We start from the raw sequence: 16,955 nt of genomic DNA, 5'->3' as shown, positions 1-16,955 counted from the left end.
CCAGTGTCTAAGAGGCTATCCAAAATGCACCTCAGACTTCAGATGTGCTCTCCTTCTGACCTTGTTTTGTCTGCTCTGTCCTCCATTGCACCCCTCTCAGCCTCACCCTCCTCCTGACTAATGGATTAAGGTAATTATGACATGGCTGTGCCCACATTCTGTTGGTGGGGTGAAAATTGATATTCCAGCTTTGCTGTTCTCACTGGACTGTTGATGAAATTGCATTGCCCCAGAGCAATACCATCTCTTCACGTTAGGAAAGATGCAAAGCATGGGGAGTATTTCTGTCCTCTTCATTTGAAAGTTAAAAGCAATGCTCAGACAAAGTGTTTCTCTAGCATATAAAGGGTTTGTGACTCCATACTTTTAAATACAATGCCCTTGTGCTTTAAGGTGCTGTCAAGTATTTACTGATTCCAACAGAGTTACTGTTACAGGCTCAGGTTAAGTGAAGCTTACAAAGGTGTTGGAATGCAAAGATTCTGATTAAATTGTCTTATCGAGCTATGTCTAGAACTGAGCACCCCCCCCCCCCCCCCCCCCCCCCCCCCCCCCCTACACACACACACACACACACACACAACTACCACACTTACACTGTATAAGATGTAGTAAACAACTCACCGACCTCTGATCTTTCCGCTCAGTTGCCTGCTCTTGAGTGCAAGAAGATTTCAGGTATATAATCTAAATGCTGCTATTCATGTTATTGATACAGTTTACAAATAGCTGCTTAGCTTGCATAATTTTAAAGAGCTACTTCTGCAAGCCAAGTCCTTGTTATGTTAGCCTCTTTCACCCAGGACAGGCATGATTTCCTGACAGCAGCCTGAACTCGGCTTCTAACAAGGCTGTTTTTAAACTTTAGTGATCAGGATTTTTTTTGTGTCTTTTATTTGCGTGAGTGTGAGTTTGGAGTGTGAAACACTTATCTGGACATTTACGACAAAATGTTAAATTCTGTTAAACAGCTATTTCACAAATCAATAGGCAGTCATAAGTCAGACAAGTGCAAGTAGAAGTTGCTGCTTGATGACTTGTGTGCTTACAATCAGACGGGAATATTATTTGCTCATTTCTTTCCATGTTTATCAGAGCCTCTGAAATGTTTACAGTTTTATAGTCAGCCTTTTTCAGCCTTTATTGTTAAGACACCTTTAAAAAATAACTTTACTTACATTATACACAATATATTTTTAAGGTTTTGAATCTGCAGTAAGCACATTGAATTGACCATACACACTTCTAAGATAACAGTCTTAATGTGTTAAAGGTAAATCACACTTATTTAATAAGCTTACATTGATTTGTGACCAAAAACAATATGTCCAAAACAAATTCATTGAGGGTGTAATCTTAAATCTGCAGATCTAAATCCAATTATTGGCAGATCACATGATAACTGATTAGTCAGGCATGTCTAATGCTTGTGGCTTCACCAAATCAAGGTTGCTGTCATCTTGTAATTTTCCACATTTTTTCAGTTAGTTTTCATGTGGTTGCTACTGATTTAAACATTCTCTGTTTTCATAAATTTCTGAAAAGCATGAAAAAGTGGACTGACCCTTTTAAATACATGGTAATGTTTCACATCTTTGCAAGACAACCTGCTTCTCTCTTCGTCTTCAGCACATCTTCCCTCCTGGTTTCAGAAGTCCTCCTCACAGCAGCCAAGTCTCTTTCCATGTAGATCTCTCAGCTCTGCATCATCAATAACTTCAAAGACACAAAAGCAGCTAAATTAGGTCCGCCACTTTCTTCTGTCATGACTAATGAGCTCTCCCTTCGTTTGTATATTAGTCTCGCTCTGCTGTAGCTGTACCCCAGGGAACGGGCCACTGCTGTGCCTTCCCATGAACAGGTAAGCCCAAACAGATGACAAGGCAACAGAATGGAAATAGAAACAATAGGGTTTGTTTGAGTTTTGCCACATGCATGGTGAAATATTAAACATACAACCAGACACATATTTATCCTTTTCCTAAAACATTCAGTACGTGGTAACAATGGTCATGTGTTCAGTAACTTAATGTTGGCTACTTCCTTAAAGAGTCTGTTATCGTTTCTTCCACATGCAGTAAAAGAAAAATAAGTCTGGATTTCAGTGCAGTGTCTTGATTATTATCTATATTTCATTGATGATATTCCATACATAATATGTGTAATAATGTTTCACACTTAATATAAAGTCATCTTGAATAAATGTCCAGTAAGCATAAAAAATAAAGAAATAAAAAACCTAGAAGGGACAACCTTAACCGCACTTTAGATGACCACAGAGGACTGTTGAACTCATATGGTTATTGAAATATCTGACTTACTCCTAGGATCATCTTCCATAGCCTCCAGCTGTATGGACATGTCTGATTTAGCCTATCATTAAGAAGTGTGGACATAAAAATCTAAAAATGCACATGCTGATGACATCATGCACTTGGAGACAGAGAGAAACAGACCATGATTATAGGCTTTTGTCACAGGAAAGAAATGGTTATTTGTCAGCACTATGTCAAAGGAGGCCACAAAAGAAATCAACACTGACTGGCCACTTACTATAGTTTACATCATGCTTTTCCCTTACAAACTGCATTACTATTCAATGAATAAACTGCTCGGGTTTATCAACAGATGGCTTTTTACCAGTGTAAGTTAATGACAGAAAGGTTTCCTTCCTAAACTGATATCATCCCTGTTGATGAACTCAGGTTAAAGTATCAAAACCAAATTAAATAAAACAAACTTTGCAGTTCTGGCAAAAATAAATAAATACATATATAATGTCACTGTGGCCACATGAACCCATTATGACAACTTAGCTATGAGCCACACATTGATACAGAAAGCAGGAAAACCCAAACGACCTCATGATACTTACTGTTGTACACAAGTCAATTAAAAGTTAAAGACCTCTGAACTTAGATAAAGTGCAATGTACGGGAGAGGCTTATATGACTCCTAAAGCAACGCCTGGGCCAAAACTTAGATAAAGTGATTTTTTATGACAGCTGAGTATAATTACTGTTTCGACAGAACATTGGGTTCATGGCATCCATTTCCTCTGATATGTCTTCCAATCAATCTGACTTCTGTTTTTCTTTTTCTTTTCTTTTTATTTATTTATTAGACATTTCAGTTAAAACTCGGGGAGGGATGCGTTTCTTTTCCTCTGGGAAACACAGTAAACAAGGACACACGTGCTGTGAATGTGTCTGTTTTACAAACAGCAGATTTTTCAACGTTTTACAACAACTGTCACTGTTTGGGACTTGTGTGAACGGACTGTGAAGATGGGGGATTTCTTGCACTGATCACGACCAAAAGGTGGCAGTGTTGAGTTTCTTAATGGTACGGAGAGCCACGACAAAAACCTCTTCAGTCCACTTTTCATGTTTGTCACATCAGTGCAAAGCATCGCTCGTGCATGTCCCTCTGGTTTTCTATTAAGTTCTGGTACTGTATTTAGAGAGTTACTTCTGCTTCATAACGAGAGAATTGTTGTAAAGTCTAGTGTAATCATTCTAAATGGCTTTGCAGATGAGACATAAAATGAATATGCTGCATTAAACAATGGCCAAATATGAATGGACAGCATTAAAAAGACAAAACACTTCCTTATTTCTGTTTTTTCAATCGATTTATCTGTATATGTTTTCTTTCTCTGATTTCTCTAAATGTTCCCAGTCCATTGTCAATAAATATGAAACATTTGCTTTATTTCACTGAGGATATAAAATATGATCACAAACGATGATAAAAAGTTATCTGGAATATTAAAATAACTACTATTAATGCAACAGAGCCCGTGTCGCAGCTGACAGTCAGCTGGTGGCCTCTAACAGTTGAGAAAAGTTGGGTTTCTGTAGGCTTCGGATATGTTAATTAGCTCTCTTAGTGTGCGACCCTATTGGCTCTTCGTCCGAGTCAATTTCCCATTTCCAGCCTGACGTCAGGGCAGCCACAATGCTCTTAAACTCATCTGCTGTGTGATCCCTCTAAAAAATCGCCCCACCAGTCAGCGGTTTCTAACGTGCGCGGCTACATTCACTGCCTGACTCTCGGCTTGTTTCCCTCTCCGCTTGCGTAATGTATTCCAGAAGAAGCCGTAAAGTGTTAAATGTTTGAAATACAAAACCGCCGTGTTTCACATGCTGAACAAGGACTCCGCTACTCGTGCGCGCGGCACTGCTGTGTCTGTGCAATAGACTCTGCAAAGAAAAACTACTCTCACACGTCTGCAAGTCCGTGGCTGCAAAAGGGACGCTGAAAACCTCAATTTTTGTTTTTAGTTTCAAGACAAACGCTTAAAAATCAAACTGGCTCACGTTCTTCCAAACCAGCCCGGTTTGACAGCTGCTCTTCACCCCATTTGGAGGACTGTCAGCAGCAAGAGGATGGCATCAGAGCTGGCAATGAGCAACTCCGACCTGCCCACCAGTCCCCTGGCCATGGAATATGTTAATGACTTCGATCTGATGAAGTTTGAAGTGAAAAAGGAGCCGGTGGAGCCCGATCGCAACATCAGCCAGTGCAGTCGCCTTATCGCCGGGGGATCCTTGTCTTCCACCCCGATGAGCACGCCTTGCAGCTCAGTGCCCCCTTCCCCAAGCTTCTCGGCGCCCAGTCCAGGCTCGGGGAGCGAGCAAAAGACACACATAGAGGATTTCTACTGGATGTCCGGTTATCAACAGCAGTTGAATCCAGAGGCGCTGGGCTTCAGCCCCGAAGACGCAGTGGAGGCGCTGATCAACAGCAGTCACCAGCTCCAGTCTTTCGATGGCTACTCCAGGGGCCAGCAGTTTGCTGGCGCAGCCGGAGCAGGCGGCACCATGGCCGGGGAAGAGATGGGGTCCGCCGCGGCAGTGGTGTCGGCAGTCATCGCAGCGGCGGCTGCTCAGAACGGAGCGCAACACCACCACCACCACCATCACCATCACAGCAACGGCCACCACCAGGCACCCGGCATCCAGTCCAACGGCACTTCTGGGACAAATCACCCACACATGCGCTTGGAGGACCGTTTTTCAGATGAGCAGCTGGTGACCATGTCAGTGCGGGAGCTCAACCGGCAGCTACGGGGGGTCAGCAAGGAAGAAGTGATCAGATTGAAACAGAAGAGGAGGACCCTAAAGAACAGAGGCTACGCTCAGTCCTGTCGGTTCAAGCGGGTCCAGCAGCGGCACGTCCTGGAGGGGGAGAAGACGCAACTCATTCAGCAAGTCGAGCACCTAAAGCAGGAGATCTCCAGGCTGGTCCGGGAGAGGGACGCGTACAAAGAAAAGTATGAGAAGCTCATCAGCAACGGCTTCAGAGAAAATGGATCCAGCAGTGACAACAACCCTTCATCCCCGGAGTTTTTCATGTGAGTCTCGATATTATCGCGAAAAAATGAAAGAAAAACAGATGCGTTACCCACCCCGCTTACAAAGTTTTCATTATGAAACTTTTTTTTAACTATTAATATTATTATTTTGGCACAAAGCCTAATAGACCAAGAACTAAATTGTCAACTTTTTTTTTTCCTTTTAATTTTATATATTTTTGGAAAACAAGATTTTCCCCAAGTCTGCGACTGATTTAAATTTGGAGGGCTTTGTCACCTGAGTTTGTTTTTTTCTTTTTTTTTCTTCTTTTTTTTTATTAAAAACTTTGATCTACTTTTTGCTGTCATACTTCTCAGCATATACTCCATAGCCTGTCAAGATCTTTTTTCATCACTGTTCATTAGATTTGCAGTGTAATTTTTTTTAAGTTGATCCAACTTCACGCCGCAGTATGCATGCAAGTACTCCTTTGAAGTTCATTAACGTGCCCCTTTACACCGTTTTCTTTTGATTCTGTGTACAGATAAAAAAAATGCATCCATCGACAATATTTTTGGTCCTTTTTTGTTTTGTTTTGTTCATCTGCCAAACTTGGAGAATTGCAAGCCTGCCGTTTGACGCCACCTCATCTCATGCATTTGCTTGTTATTGTGTTGAGCAACAAAAGACTATTCATTACAAACTATCCATTGTTTTTGTTTGATTGTTATTGTATTTTTATTTTTTTTAATGTGGTATTGAACTTCCCTGCATGCTGGACATGTATGGTTTTGTTCCTTTTCTTTTTGTTCTTTCTGTGCGTGAAGATGTCTCTCTCTCATTTTTTTTTTTTTTTTTTTTTTTTGTCGGATGACCCCAGCATGGCTTAACTTCATTTAGGCCTCTTCACTTTTTTGGGACAGCGACAAAAAAGTGACAGGACTTCCCACGCCTCTGTAAGTGCGAGTGCGTTTCAGCTGTGTTGAAGTGCACCACCACCGGCTGTCATTAGGCTGCAGTGAATGCGCAGTGCATTCCTGATGGAAGTTTGTCGGCGGGGATCCTGGTTCGAGGGGAAAAAGAAAAGACTGTTAAGGAAATCACACATCCGTTTCCTGGAAGTTTAGTCTGTTGCTTTATTTGATTTTTTTTTTTTTTTTTTAGATATTCCATTGTGCATTTGTCAACATTTGAATAATTTTTACAACGTAATTTAAATAAGTTCTAATTTGCAAACTATAACATGTGCCACAGGTTGAAGCATAGATTACTGAACTATGGATATTGCTGCACAAAAGGATATATTTTTAACATTGATTTAGAGGAATTGGCTTGGCTCCAATTTATACAGTGAGCTGTATTGTGCAGTGCATTAAGAGCGCTTTTGCAGCATGTGCTTTAAACCGAAGTGTGAAAGCTCTCCCCGCCAAACATTTAATTATTGTAGCCTATTTAAAGAAAAAAAAATCAAATAAGAATTTGAATCTTATTTGAAAGTTAACACAAAAGAATTGTTGAATAAGTTCACTCTCATTGCTGAAGTCCAAGTCAATTGCTATGTTTGTTTGTTTTTTTTTTTCTTTTTCAAATGTGTTTCTTCTCCAAACTGACATATTTTGAACTGAAATGCACTAGAAAGAAAAAAAGAAAGAAAGAAAGAACTCGCCTGTTGTCATGTGGAAGGTAGAAAATAATTAATTTCCACTTATAAAGACACGTTTGACTCTGCTACGACTTAATCGTAACATCTTGAGATGTTCATGGTCAGCTCAGGAGAGGCTGTTTTGTCTTAAATGAAGTCAATATTTGCAAAGCAATAACTAATTATTATAATCAATAATGTCTGGACATTGTTAGATCTTCAGGGATTGTCACCCTGCATGTACAAAACAAGAGAGTAAACATTCGCCAATGAATCTTGAAAATATGTTAATTAATCTTTCATCTTATATATAGTATATATATATTTTGCTGTGCAAAATTATACCACTCACTAACCATATGTGATGTTCATATGTGCTCGTTTTTCATTTCATACAATTAAATGATATGCAATAAATGTATGTAACTGTCTTCAATAAGTTTCTCATTTTTCTTTTTGGCTTAAATTTTTGCTTTTGCGATTGAAGCATGAAATGAAAGTACAATCACATTGACCTTTCATCATTGTTTCTATTGGCTAGTGTTACCCCCTTTTAATGGGTTTTATTCCAACACCAATAACGTAAGTGGCCACCCTGAAATAGTGATTCTGAGAGTAGTAATTTAAACATTTTAACAATGCAAAAATGTGCAGAGCAACTTACACTGACAGAACACACGCTTATAGCTCTTGAATCCTGCATGTAAGAATATTGCATTATGGAATCACAGGAAATATTAAGACATGCTTTGGCCTCTATTTGGCTGTAATGTCTAAGTTACCATTTTCATATATTTTCCTGCCTTTTCCCAAATTTAACCGGGGCATAGAAAGAGAAAACCTTCTCACAGCCAAACGGTCACAAAAAATGTGAATCTGAAAATTTTAATGTTACAGCCGTTGTCGTTATTTCAGTTCTTAACATATTTTGTTACGTAAATAGCTTTCTTTAAAAGATATTTTAACTAAACCCTCCCCCCTAAACCCAGTTCATTAATTGCATTTCCATTTGAGTTTGTGGAAGTCATCTGTTGATATCTGATGATTTTCTGCAGCTACTTCTAGAGTAAACGGTGACCTGTGATCAGTATGTGAGTGTGTGTGTGTCTGTGCGTGAGAGTCTCCTTTAATGCATGACTGAGTGCTTGTGTGTAGGTGTAAGCTAGCATGTGTGTAAGTTTAAAAAGGTACAAATCTGAATGTGTGTTTCCCTGAATGACAGTATGTAATGATTACATCTCTTTATGCAAGTTTCTTGTGGTTTTGTTTGTTCCATATCTGCACCCCCCCATTTGTCCTTTCTCATATTGTTTTCTACATGCTGTGTTTATGTGTGGTGTGCCCGCTGTCTGTCTTTTTCATAAACTGTGTGCTCACTGTCATTAGCATGTCATGATTTGGCTTTCCCAATTTTACTCAGCCTTATCCTGTTTGCCCGTGGGTCTGGATGTTGGCCTGGAGCAGACTTGCTCTGGGCAATGGGGTGCAATGAGGGCGTAGCCACGGCAGGCATGTGAGAGGGAGCTGGAGAAGGTAGCGGTTTAAGTCAGCAGCTGTGGTGAGCAGGAAAGACTCTGCACTGCTCTACCAAATCTTGCATTTCAGCCCTTGTTGAGACATCTTTGGTTGACGTCTCTCAACATGACTATTTTACTGCACTGGTGTGTTAAGTGAAAAGGCTGCTTTTCTGAAACACAAGGGGGGGAACTTTCTTTTGTAAGTTCTGGGACAAGGAGTAGCCTGGTGGGCATCTTGTTTCACTGTTCCAGAACAATCTGTTGAAACAGGAAGACCAATGTGCCAAAATACACTTTGAAGAAACACTAAGGTTTTCTGAGGACAGATTCAATCTGGGTTTGTCAGCTTTTTTGCAGTTTAGCCACAGCTTATGCACATCTATGAGCGGAGGACATCCACACAGGACATCTTTCATGAAAACTAACCACACTATCAGTGCATTAACAAATCAGCAAATGATCAGCTCTTACTCGGTATAACATGCTGTGAACTTTGCAGTTATAAAAGGAATACATAACTGATAAAAGAAATACAGTAAAAAAAAGCCATCTTCTGCATCATCTGCTACAGATGGTGCATTTACACAGCTGTCTTCTCAAAAAGAGACAATAAAGCATTTTTAACCTAACACTTGTATCCCATCTGAGGTGTGTGTGCATGTGCTGCTGTGGTGGCTGATTTGCCTAGAGTGAGGCGGAAGACTGAGACAATAGTCGGGCTTGGGCTGAATTAAATGATTTTGCTGATGATTAATAGTGGTGTGGGCAACCAGCTCCTGCGATGTAGAGATGATAAATCGTGAGCGCAGCTCAGTGCAGCTGTGCCAGTGTTGGGTCTTAGCATGCACACACCGTGCAATTTACAGCCAAGCCGCTCTCCTTCTTCCTCAATTTATCTAATTACATCTATTTGATCTGAGCTGTAATGCTGCTACATTTTGATATTTCATATTAACCACAACAATGTGGGGAATTACTTCAGGTAGGTTTCTTCTATGCTCAGAAGTTGGGCTTTGCTAATGTATTTGTGTGGTGAGGTTTTTGAGTGGTATGTAGAAAAATGAAAAGTTGGCCTCTGATTAGGACTGCCTTGTCAGATTTTACTTTCGTACTGGAATTTATCAGTTAGACTTTTGATGCACTTGAACTGAAAGCGCACACACAACTTACATGCAACAGCATAAAACAAAACTAGATACTGTTTTTAAATAGCAATGCTCAATCTTTTGTTTCAAAGCACAACATTCATTATGTTTCTCTCTGATATATACTATAGCCTCAGAGCTAAATTATATTTAAGTGAGGATGAAATTGACAAAAGATGTTGCCTCTTTTATGTTTGGCAGTGCGCATTGGTTACGTAAGTGATAAATCGATCGATCTTTCAGTGATGCATCTATGTGGAATGTAGAAGCTATGCTGGCTGACTCCATAAGATGCAGCACAATGTTCAGTCAAGTAGCAGCACGCCAGCTGACAGAATCAAAATTGAGGGCTGGTTGGAGGTCTGAATTCTTGCAGGCTTTAGATGGCGCCGGAGGAAGGGCTGTAGAGGATCTTAGAGTTGCTGTTTGTCTTTTTTTTTTTTTTTTCCTTTTTTCTTTCTGTGTCCTAAGTTGCGCTGGCCTGTATGAAAGGTCGATCAGTGCTTATCCAGATAAAGGAAAGTTTAAGTTTGTGTCTGCATGCTTACATGTGTCTCACTTTAGTAGAAGAGGATGAACAGAGGTCAGAAGTTACAGTGCACAAGGCTGCTTTCAAAGTCATTAGAGTAATCCCTGCCCTGGGGAGCTCATGTTCATTTCCTCTGCCCAGAACCAAGTGAACGAGATGTACATGCATATCCGACACGGTAGAGTTCACAACAAACTCAAGACTAGTCACTGTCATTTTTTTTTTTTTACACATTCTGCTTCATTTAGCTGATGTCAAATTAAGTCACAGTTTTTTTTTCTATCATTATCTTTTTTTTCTGTTAACAAAGGCAAAACTAAGAACAAGAATAAATAAATAATAACGTGTTAATAAAAGTGTAAAAACAAAACCACAGCTAATGTGTTAATGTAACTTGAAGTAGATGGAAGGTATTAAAATACATAGAAGGTGTTTTTATTAGGCCATCTTTTTTTCTGTCTTCATAAACTTCAATAATAAATTCTTTCGAGTTGCAAACTTTATCGAGTGTTTTGTTATTTGATATCAATTTAAAGACAATATTTTTACAATCCCAACTTCATGGCACTCAGACTGAATCTGGGAGTTTAAGGAGGAAGGATTAGTGTTAAGTACTGCTTGCTGCTTGTTGTGTCTTTGATATCATATAACAAAACACCCAATAAAGTTTGCTTCTTCACAACAACATGCCAAAGAGAGGAGTCTGAGATGACCACACGTCGGCACATCAGGTGTTTCCGTACAACCAGGTGGCAGCCACATCAGTTAATATTCTGCCCAGGTTGTTATTTGGCAGAGAGACACAGAGACAATCTCTACTCACTTTTTCTAAGAGGTGTTCCTCAGACACCCACTCTAAAAACTGAACAGTTCTCAAGCATTGATTAAAATACTTATTTACAATCATCAGAGTTGCTTTGTCGTTTCTATAAATTCTTTCTTTGTGGCAGAGAGCATTCTTCAAATAGATATTAGAGGATATATTTGGTGTCATTAGAGAATTGTCCTTGAAAGACTGGCTCCAGGTTATGTCGGTAATTAAGTGGTAGCGGCTTGCTGGGGTAATTTTTTGTCTGTAAATGGACACAAACAAAGAGCCTATGACTTAAATAAATGCCACACCATCTCCCAGTAGAGCCACCATGAAAGGTGACAATGAAAAAAAAAGTAATAATATGCAAATAGTTTTTTTTAAAGAGGTATACATAAAAATTCAGATATTTGATTTTTACCATTTCACTACATAAATGTTTGCTTTTTTCTAGAAATATGAACCATTTAGTTTCACAGTTGTACCTTTCATTGCATACATTTGAGTAAAATGTGGAGCTGTAGCGTGAGTCTGGTACATGAAACACAGATCCATGACAGATTTGGTCATATGATGAACAAAAATAATAGATCTTCTGCCTGAGTTCATTGAATGAAGATTGTTTTGCTTTCACTGACACCTACAGTCTAATTAACAGAGTGATGTCATGGTGAAAAGCAATAACAACAGAAATAAAGCATACCTTACAAGTTTAATGAGCATTTACATATTTTCTTAAGATAATATAAAAGCTACAACATGTCTGTTGTCTTTGGTAGTTTTTCCTGAAGACACATTTAGCATCAGTTTAAAATTTACCTTACCACTAAAGTCTACACTTTATGATTTAGATGCAATGACGTGTTTTCTGCTGCAGTACTAATCCTCATGCTGCATTACTGCTGCTTTCCTGCAGGTTCTGTATACTCTGCAGATGTGAGTTATGTGGCATTTATTTGAAAATCCAATGATTTAAAATTTCCTTTACTGCAGTGTATTGGCACCAGTATTTCCACAACTGTCATTTTCCACAGCGTTTTAAAGGGACCCTGCTTGGCATCAGTGCACAGGCAGCTCAGAGGTACGCTGATGCTTCACTTGTGTAGCAACATTTATTGGGGATGTGAATAATTTGGTTTGGACCTGACTTGAACAACACACCTGCTTGTGTGTTTTATTGGGAGGGACTTCCTCCTGCAGTCTGAGTGATACATTCCTTCCTTTTTAGGACAATTAATTATGTCATTTCACAAAAATGAACGTAAAGGCTTTCTTTTTTACTTTCCTCTGGGAGGGTGTGCTAAGACACTTTAGTATTGTCACTTGTAGTTAAAGTGTTTTGATGCATGGGTTCTGCCTGTAGAATCTATTTGCATGCAAATTTTTGCATTTCCTTCCACATCAAGCACTTCCTATGATACATGCAATGTATTTGAGGAACCAGACAAGGTGAGAGTGAATCTCTCTCTGAATGGGTCTACTTGTTCCTTTGTGATTGTTTGTGTGGGTTGACGTGTGTGTCTGACAGGGTGGCAGATAGTGACACCAAACACAGATGAGACAGACAAGGGAGTGAAGGTGACACTGTGCATTTTTTGCTTTAATAATTTATTAATTCATACATTTTAATTTATGTCCAATTTTATCTGCCTCTTTAGGTCATCAAGAAAATTCCTCCATCTGTGATTTCACGCCCTCTTCCTCTGTGCCCTTGGATCCTTGAGGTAAAGCAAAACCTCTTTTAGCTTCTTTTATTTTTCTTTTTTTGTTTATTTAACTTTAGGTAGTCAATGAAATTTGAATAATAAAAAAATACAAAGGTATCCTTTTAAAAATTATAACATAAGTATTATGTAAATATTATATTATATTATATTATATTATATTATATTATATTATATTATATTATATTATATTATATTATATTATATTACATTATATTATATTACTTCATGATCAAATGATTAATGTGACATTGGCATATCGAATAGAGAGAGATTTTTTTTTTAAACATAGTGCACATGTGTGTAAGGTTCCCATAATGAATACATAATGAACCGTAGTTTTACTGTTCCTATTCATATGCTAAAGAGCACACATCTTCCGAATATTGGCAATATGTTTCTCTATTATGTCGCCCTCTATCTCCCAGAGTAACAACTTTGCCGGGGTAATGTATGTATTTGTGTACCTTATTCAATTCCACAAAGACGGGAAATCCCACTCACTGGTAAAAATTTCAGTCATTCTGGATCAACAGCACGACCAGCTGAATGTAGCCTCCCATTCAAATGTAAATTTTAGGTTCAGATTTCGTCTTTTGTCTCGGACAACAGCAGAGAAGAAGTGAAGAATAAGCCTCTAGTGTTTAAATCAATGCACAGTGACAGCGACGAGCCTGACAAGACGATTATAGCAATCCCAATTGTTCCAGCAATGATTTCACTTGGTCATGACACGTACGAATGAGAGAACATCTAGCATTTGTGCATGACTTTCCACTTGGGGTGTAACATTTCTTCAAATTCAATGTTTGGTTAAGCTTTTGGTTTTTAAGCAATGGATCATTACAGATGTTGGATCGTGTGTGTGAGTGACTGTGGTGTGTTTATGAGTGCAGGCAAAGCCAATGCTTTTTTCTTTTTTGCTTATAGAGAATTGAAAAAAAAATGCTCAAAGTAAACTTTTAAGCTTAAATTCTGTTACACTATATTTAGAACAATTTAAGCAAACTTGCTTGAATGTAATTTTGATAATATCTCATTTTTAATATAAAACATATTAATGAGGAAATAATTTTATACATTAATATTGATTTAAAAGGTCTGTTTTAAAGGATCAGTTTCTTTATTTATTTGTTTATTTTTTATTCATTTGTTTTTTGTTTGTTTATTTGACTTCTCTAAAAAATGTCTTTTTATTTAAGAGGTAGTAATTGTCACAATATTTTCTAGTTACCTTCTTAACCTGTCTGTTTTTGGAAGTGTTGTAACAGCAGGGCTCACATTTGTAGAACTAACTAACTAACTAACCATAACTGGAGTCATGAGATTATAATAAACTTAGTTAATATATGCACTGTAATTATTCTTTTCATTGCTTCTAAACTCTTGTTGATTCAGTAATTAGATCATTTAATCAGAAAATGTTATTTCATAGTTTTCTTGACAACATTACTGATGTTAGCTTTTTTTTTTTTACATTGTTTGTGATTCTGGATATTTGAGATTTTCAGCAGCGAGGTTGTAATATTAGTTTTGCAGGCCTCAGAGCGTTCACATATTATATTTTACAACTTGCCACATTTAACAGAAATGACAACTCAACCCATTCATTACCAGGAATAGTGCTGGGATCTGACAATTTCTCTGCATATTTCCTTCACTGTTACTTTACAAAGTATGTACCAACTTTAGTCAGTCCATGATGCTAGATATATTATTTTGAACTGAGGAATCAAAGCTAACAATCTATCACATAGAGCCAGTGTCACAAACTTAGCACTAAGTTAGCTATCACATTTCTAAGTAACAATATGCCGTCATACATATCACTGAGAATGTCATTGAATGACTTTTTTTTACCTGCATGCAGGTGCATCTTTAAATGTAGTTTTACAACACAAGTCTTGGCGGATCCATTTTTTTTTCAGACTAAATTAAGAGTTTGCTTCTTTGCAATTCTTATACTAGCCTGGATACACAATCAGTGATTCCTTGGAATTTAAAACAATTTTCACATAAATTTTCAAGTGATTGTTGACGTTAACTTAGTTCTGCCAAATAAACTGCTTTAGCTGACTTCCGTTTTTCCCGCAATACTTAGCTAACATACCTTATGTATTCCTGCAGTTTATACCCCAACAAATCCATCCCTCTTCACACCACAGCCTTCCTAGTCCACGTTACATCTGTGTGGTTGTGTTTCAAAATATTCATCCATTCTTACACTTGCTAGTTTGAGTAAATAGCTGCATTTAAATGGATAAATATGGCATTATGCAGAGCAAGATGAGAAATGGGGTGTACAATTCCATGATGATTGAGATTTCTAAGAAGCATAATTGTTATGCATGTATGTGCTTTTTTGCCTTTGCACAAAAATGAGCCACAGAGATACCAACAAACATGAGGTTTTTAGGCATCTCTGAGGTAATCATGCCCGTTTTTATATATATATGTCACTAAAATTGACATTTGCATGTACGTGAGAGGTGAAAAATAAAAAGCTTGCTTTAAAAAATATGTGCTATAATTGTGAATGTAAAGAAGTTGAGTTGAAAAAAAGTTGAGTTTGAAAGACTGCAAACTGCTTAGCTTTAATCATTGCAATGTTGGCTCCACAGCGGAAAGGTTAGTCACATTTTTCAGGCATTAGAAGCACAACATGTATCTTTCATCTTCAAAACAATTTTAGATATGTGATCACAGGCTTAACAGGTTCTGCATTTTCACAAAATTCAGCAGGGAATACGGCTCTTACATCAAGATGTAATAGGTGCATAACTCACCATATGATACAATGCTAACAGTTGACAAGTATGCACCAAGGAAATGAGTACATAGATGATGCACACAGTGTATTGGATGTAACTGTTTCTGGAAATTCAAACTGAAATACCGTATTTCAGTTCATGCACTAAACTAAACTTTTAAAGCTACTCTTTTCTGTCATCCTGTGCTATCGGAGCCTTATCTTATCTTTATAGGTAATCCAAGAAGAGAAAACCAAGCTGCCACAAAAGACTGTGGATATAAGCATTGAAGATCTCCCTCTCTTTTAGATCTGATGCAACCTTATTGCCCACTAACATAAAGTAGAAGCTGTGTACGTGCATGCATATGTATACATGTGTGTTTACCATTATTTACTTGATTGTGCCTAAGTGGTGCACGGAATCAGTAGCTGCCCTTTCTCTAGATGCACTTAACTTCAGGAGGGGAAGCAGGACAAAAAGCCATCAGGGAAGACAAGGACAAATCATCTTTAGATGAAGCTTTTTAAGTGCTTTGATTCTCCTCCCACTTCATCACTGTGAATTAGGTGCCCTCTGCGCACTACTAAGGGGTGTTGAATATAAACAATGCCAAGGGAACGGATGTTAAACGAATGAAAGTGGAAAACTATGAGGGTGTCTATCTTAGTCAGCCTCGTAAATCTCAGCTCCCTTGCCATGCCGCTGCACTATACTGATGCTGCGCTCTGACAAACTGCCAGCTGAGCTAAGAGGGGGATGCATGCAGTGTGGTCTGGTCGATCTGGTAGGTAGCGGTTTCGACCATCGCTGAGACTGCAGGCATAACAATGCCTTTGTTTTATGCAAATCCATGCATATGAGGTGAGATGGTGAAGGGGGGGGGTTGAACAGTCTGGCCACGTAGCTCCAGGAGGACAAACTGAGTGATGGAGACGGAGAGCCAGGTCTTGGTGTCCTTGCCGGGGGAAAGAATGTCCTGACTCCAGCCTGGACTGTAGACACACCAGCAGGACACTGTGTCACTGCTTCTCTACCAAACTGATCCAAAGAAAAAGATTTTTCCAAATGTGAATGCATTTGCTGCATAATGGAGTTGTGGACTTAGAGGAAAACAGAGGTTACAGTAACATTGGTGTGAAGCTGCCAGGATGTTTCACCTATGAATGCTGTGTGTGTGATTTAAAAGCATACACACCATAGCTTGCCATGCAAAGAAACAGCAGAGTTCAGGCCCCAGCAGGGAGTTGAGGGACCGGGAATATGCTGACAAAGATAAAATGCCAGGTGTGTGTACAGTATATGTACTGTAAGTGTAAGAAAGAGACTGTGAGAAAGAGTTGAACGCCAAACCTGTGAATGCAATCGTGTGCATGATCACATGAGTGTATAGTAACAGGTAGGTGAGGCTACTAACCATGTGGTCAGGGACGTTGGGGTGAAAACTGCTGAATCAGCATCACCCAGCCAACACATCTCATCACAGTGAGCAATTTCTCATTTTAAAAACATCTTTTGTCCCTTTATGTCAGTGCAG

At 38.6% G+C, this 16,955-nt stretch overlaps 1 protein-coding gene across 1 annotated transcript in view; it reads left to right on the top strand.

Annotated features, from left to right (window-relative positions):
• The first annotated feature begins 3,774 nt into the window (after window positions 1–3,774).
• The window catches only part of mafa (v-maf avian musculoaponeurotic fibrosarcoma oncogene homolog a (paralog a)), an 84,506-nt gene continuing 71,325 nt past the window's right edge, over window positions 3,775–16,955 (top strand). The window contains exons 1-2 of the mRNA XM_041994516.1: window positions 3,775–5,359; window positions 12,603–12,668. Coding sequence (XP_041850450.1) covers window positions 4,392–5,359; window positions 12,603–12,630 — 996 coding nt within the window. The 5' untranslated portion in view covers window positions 3,775–4,391 and the 3' untranslated portion in view covers window positions 12,631–12,668. The remainder of the gene's footprint in view (window positions 5,360–12,602; window positions 12,669–16,955) is intronic.

This window comes from Melanotaenia boesemani, chromosome 1 (genome assembly GCF_017639745.1).
Source record: "Melanotaenia boesemani isolate fMelBoe1 chromosome 1, fMelBoe1.pri, whole genome shotgun sequence".
In the NCBI taxonomy this organism is placed as follows: domain Eukaryota; kingdom Metazoa; phylum Chordata; class Actinopteri; order Atheriniformes; family Melanotaeniidae; genus Melanotaenia; species Melanotaenia boesemani.
Note: the sequence above shows the minus strand (reverse complement) of the source record. Positions and strands in the feature narration are given on the sequence as shown.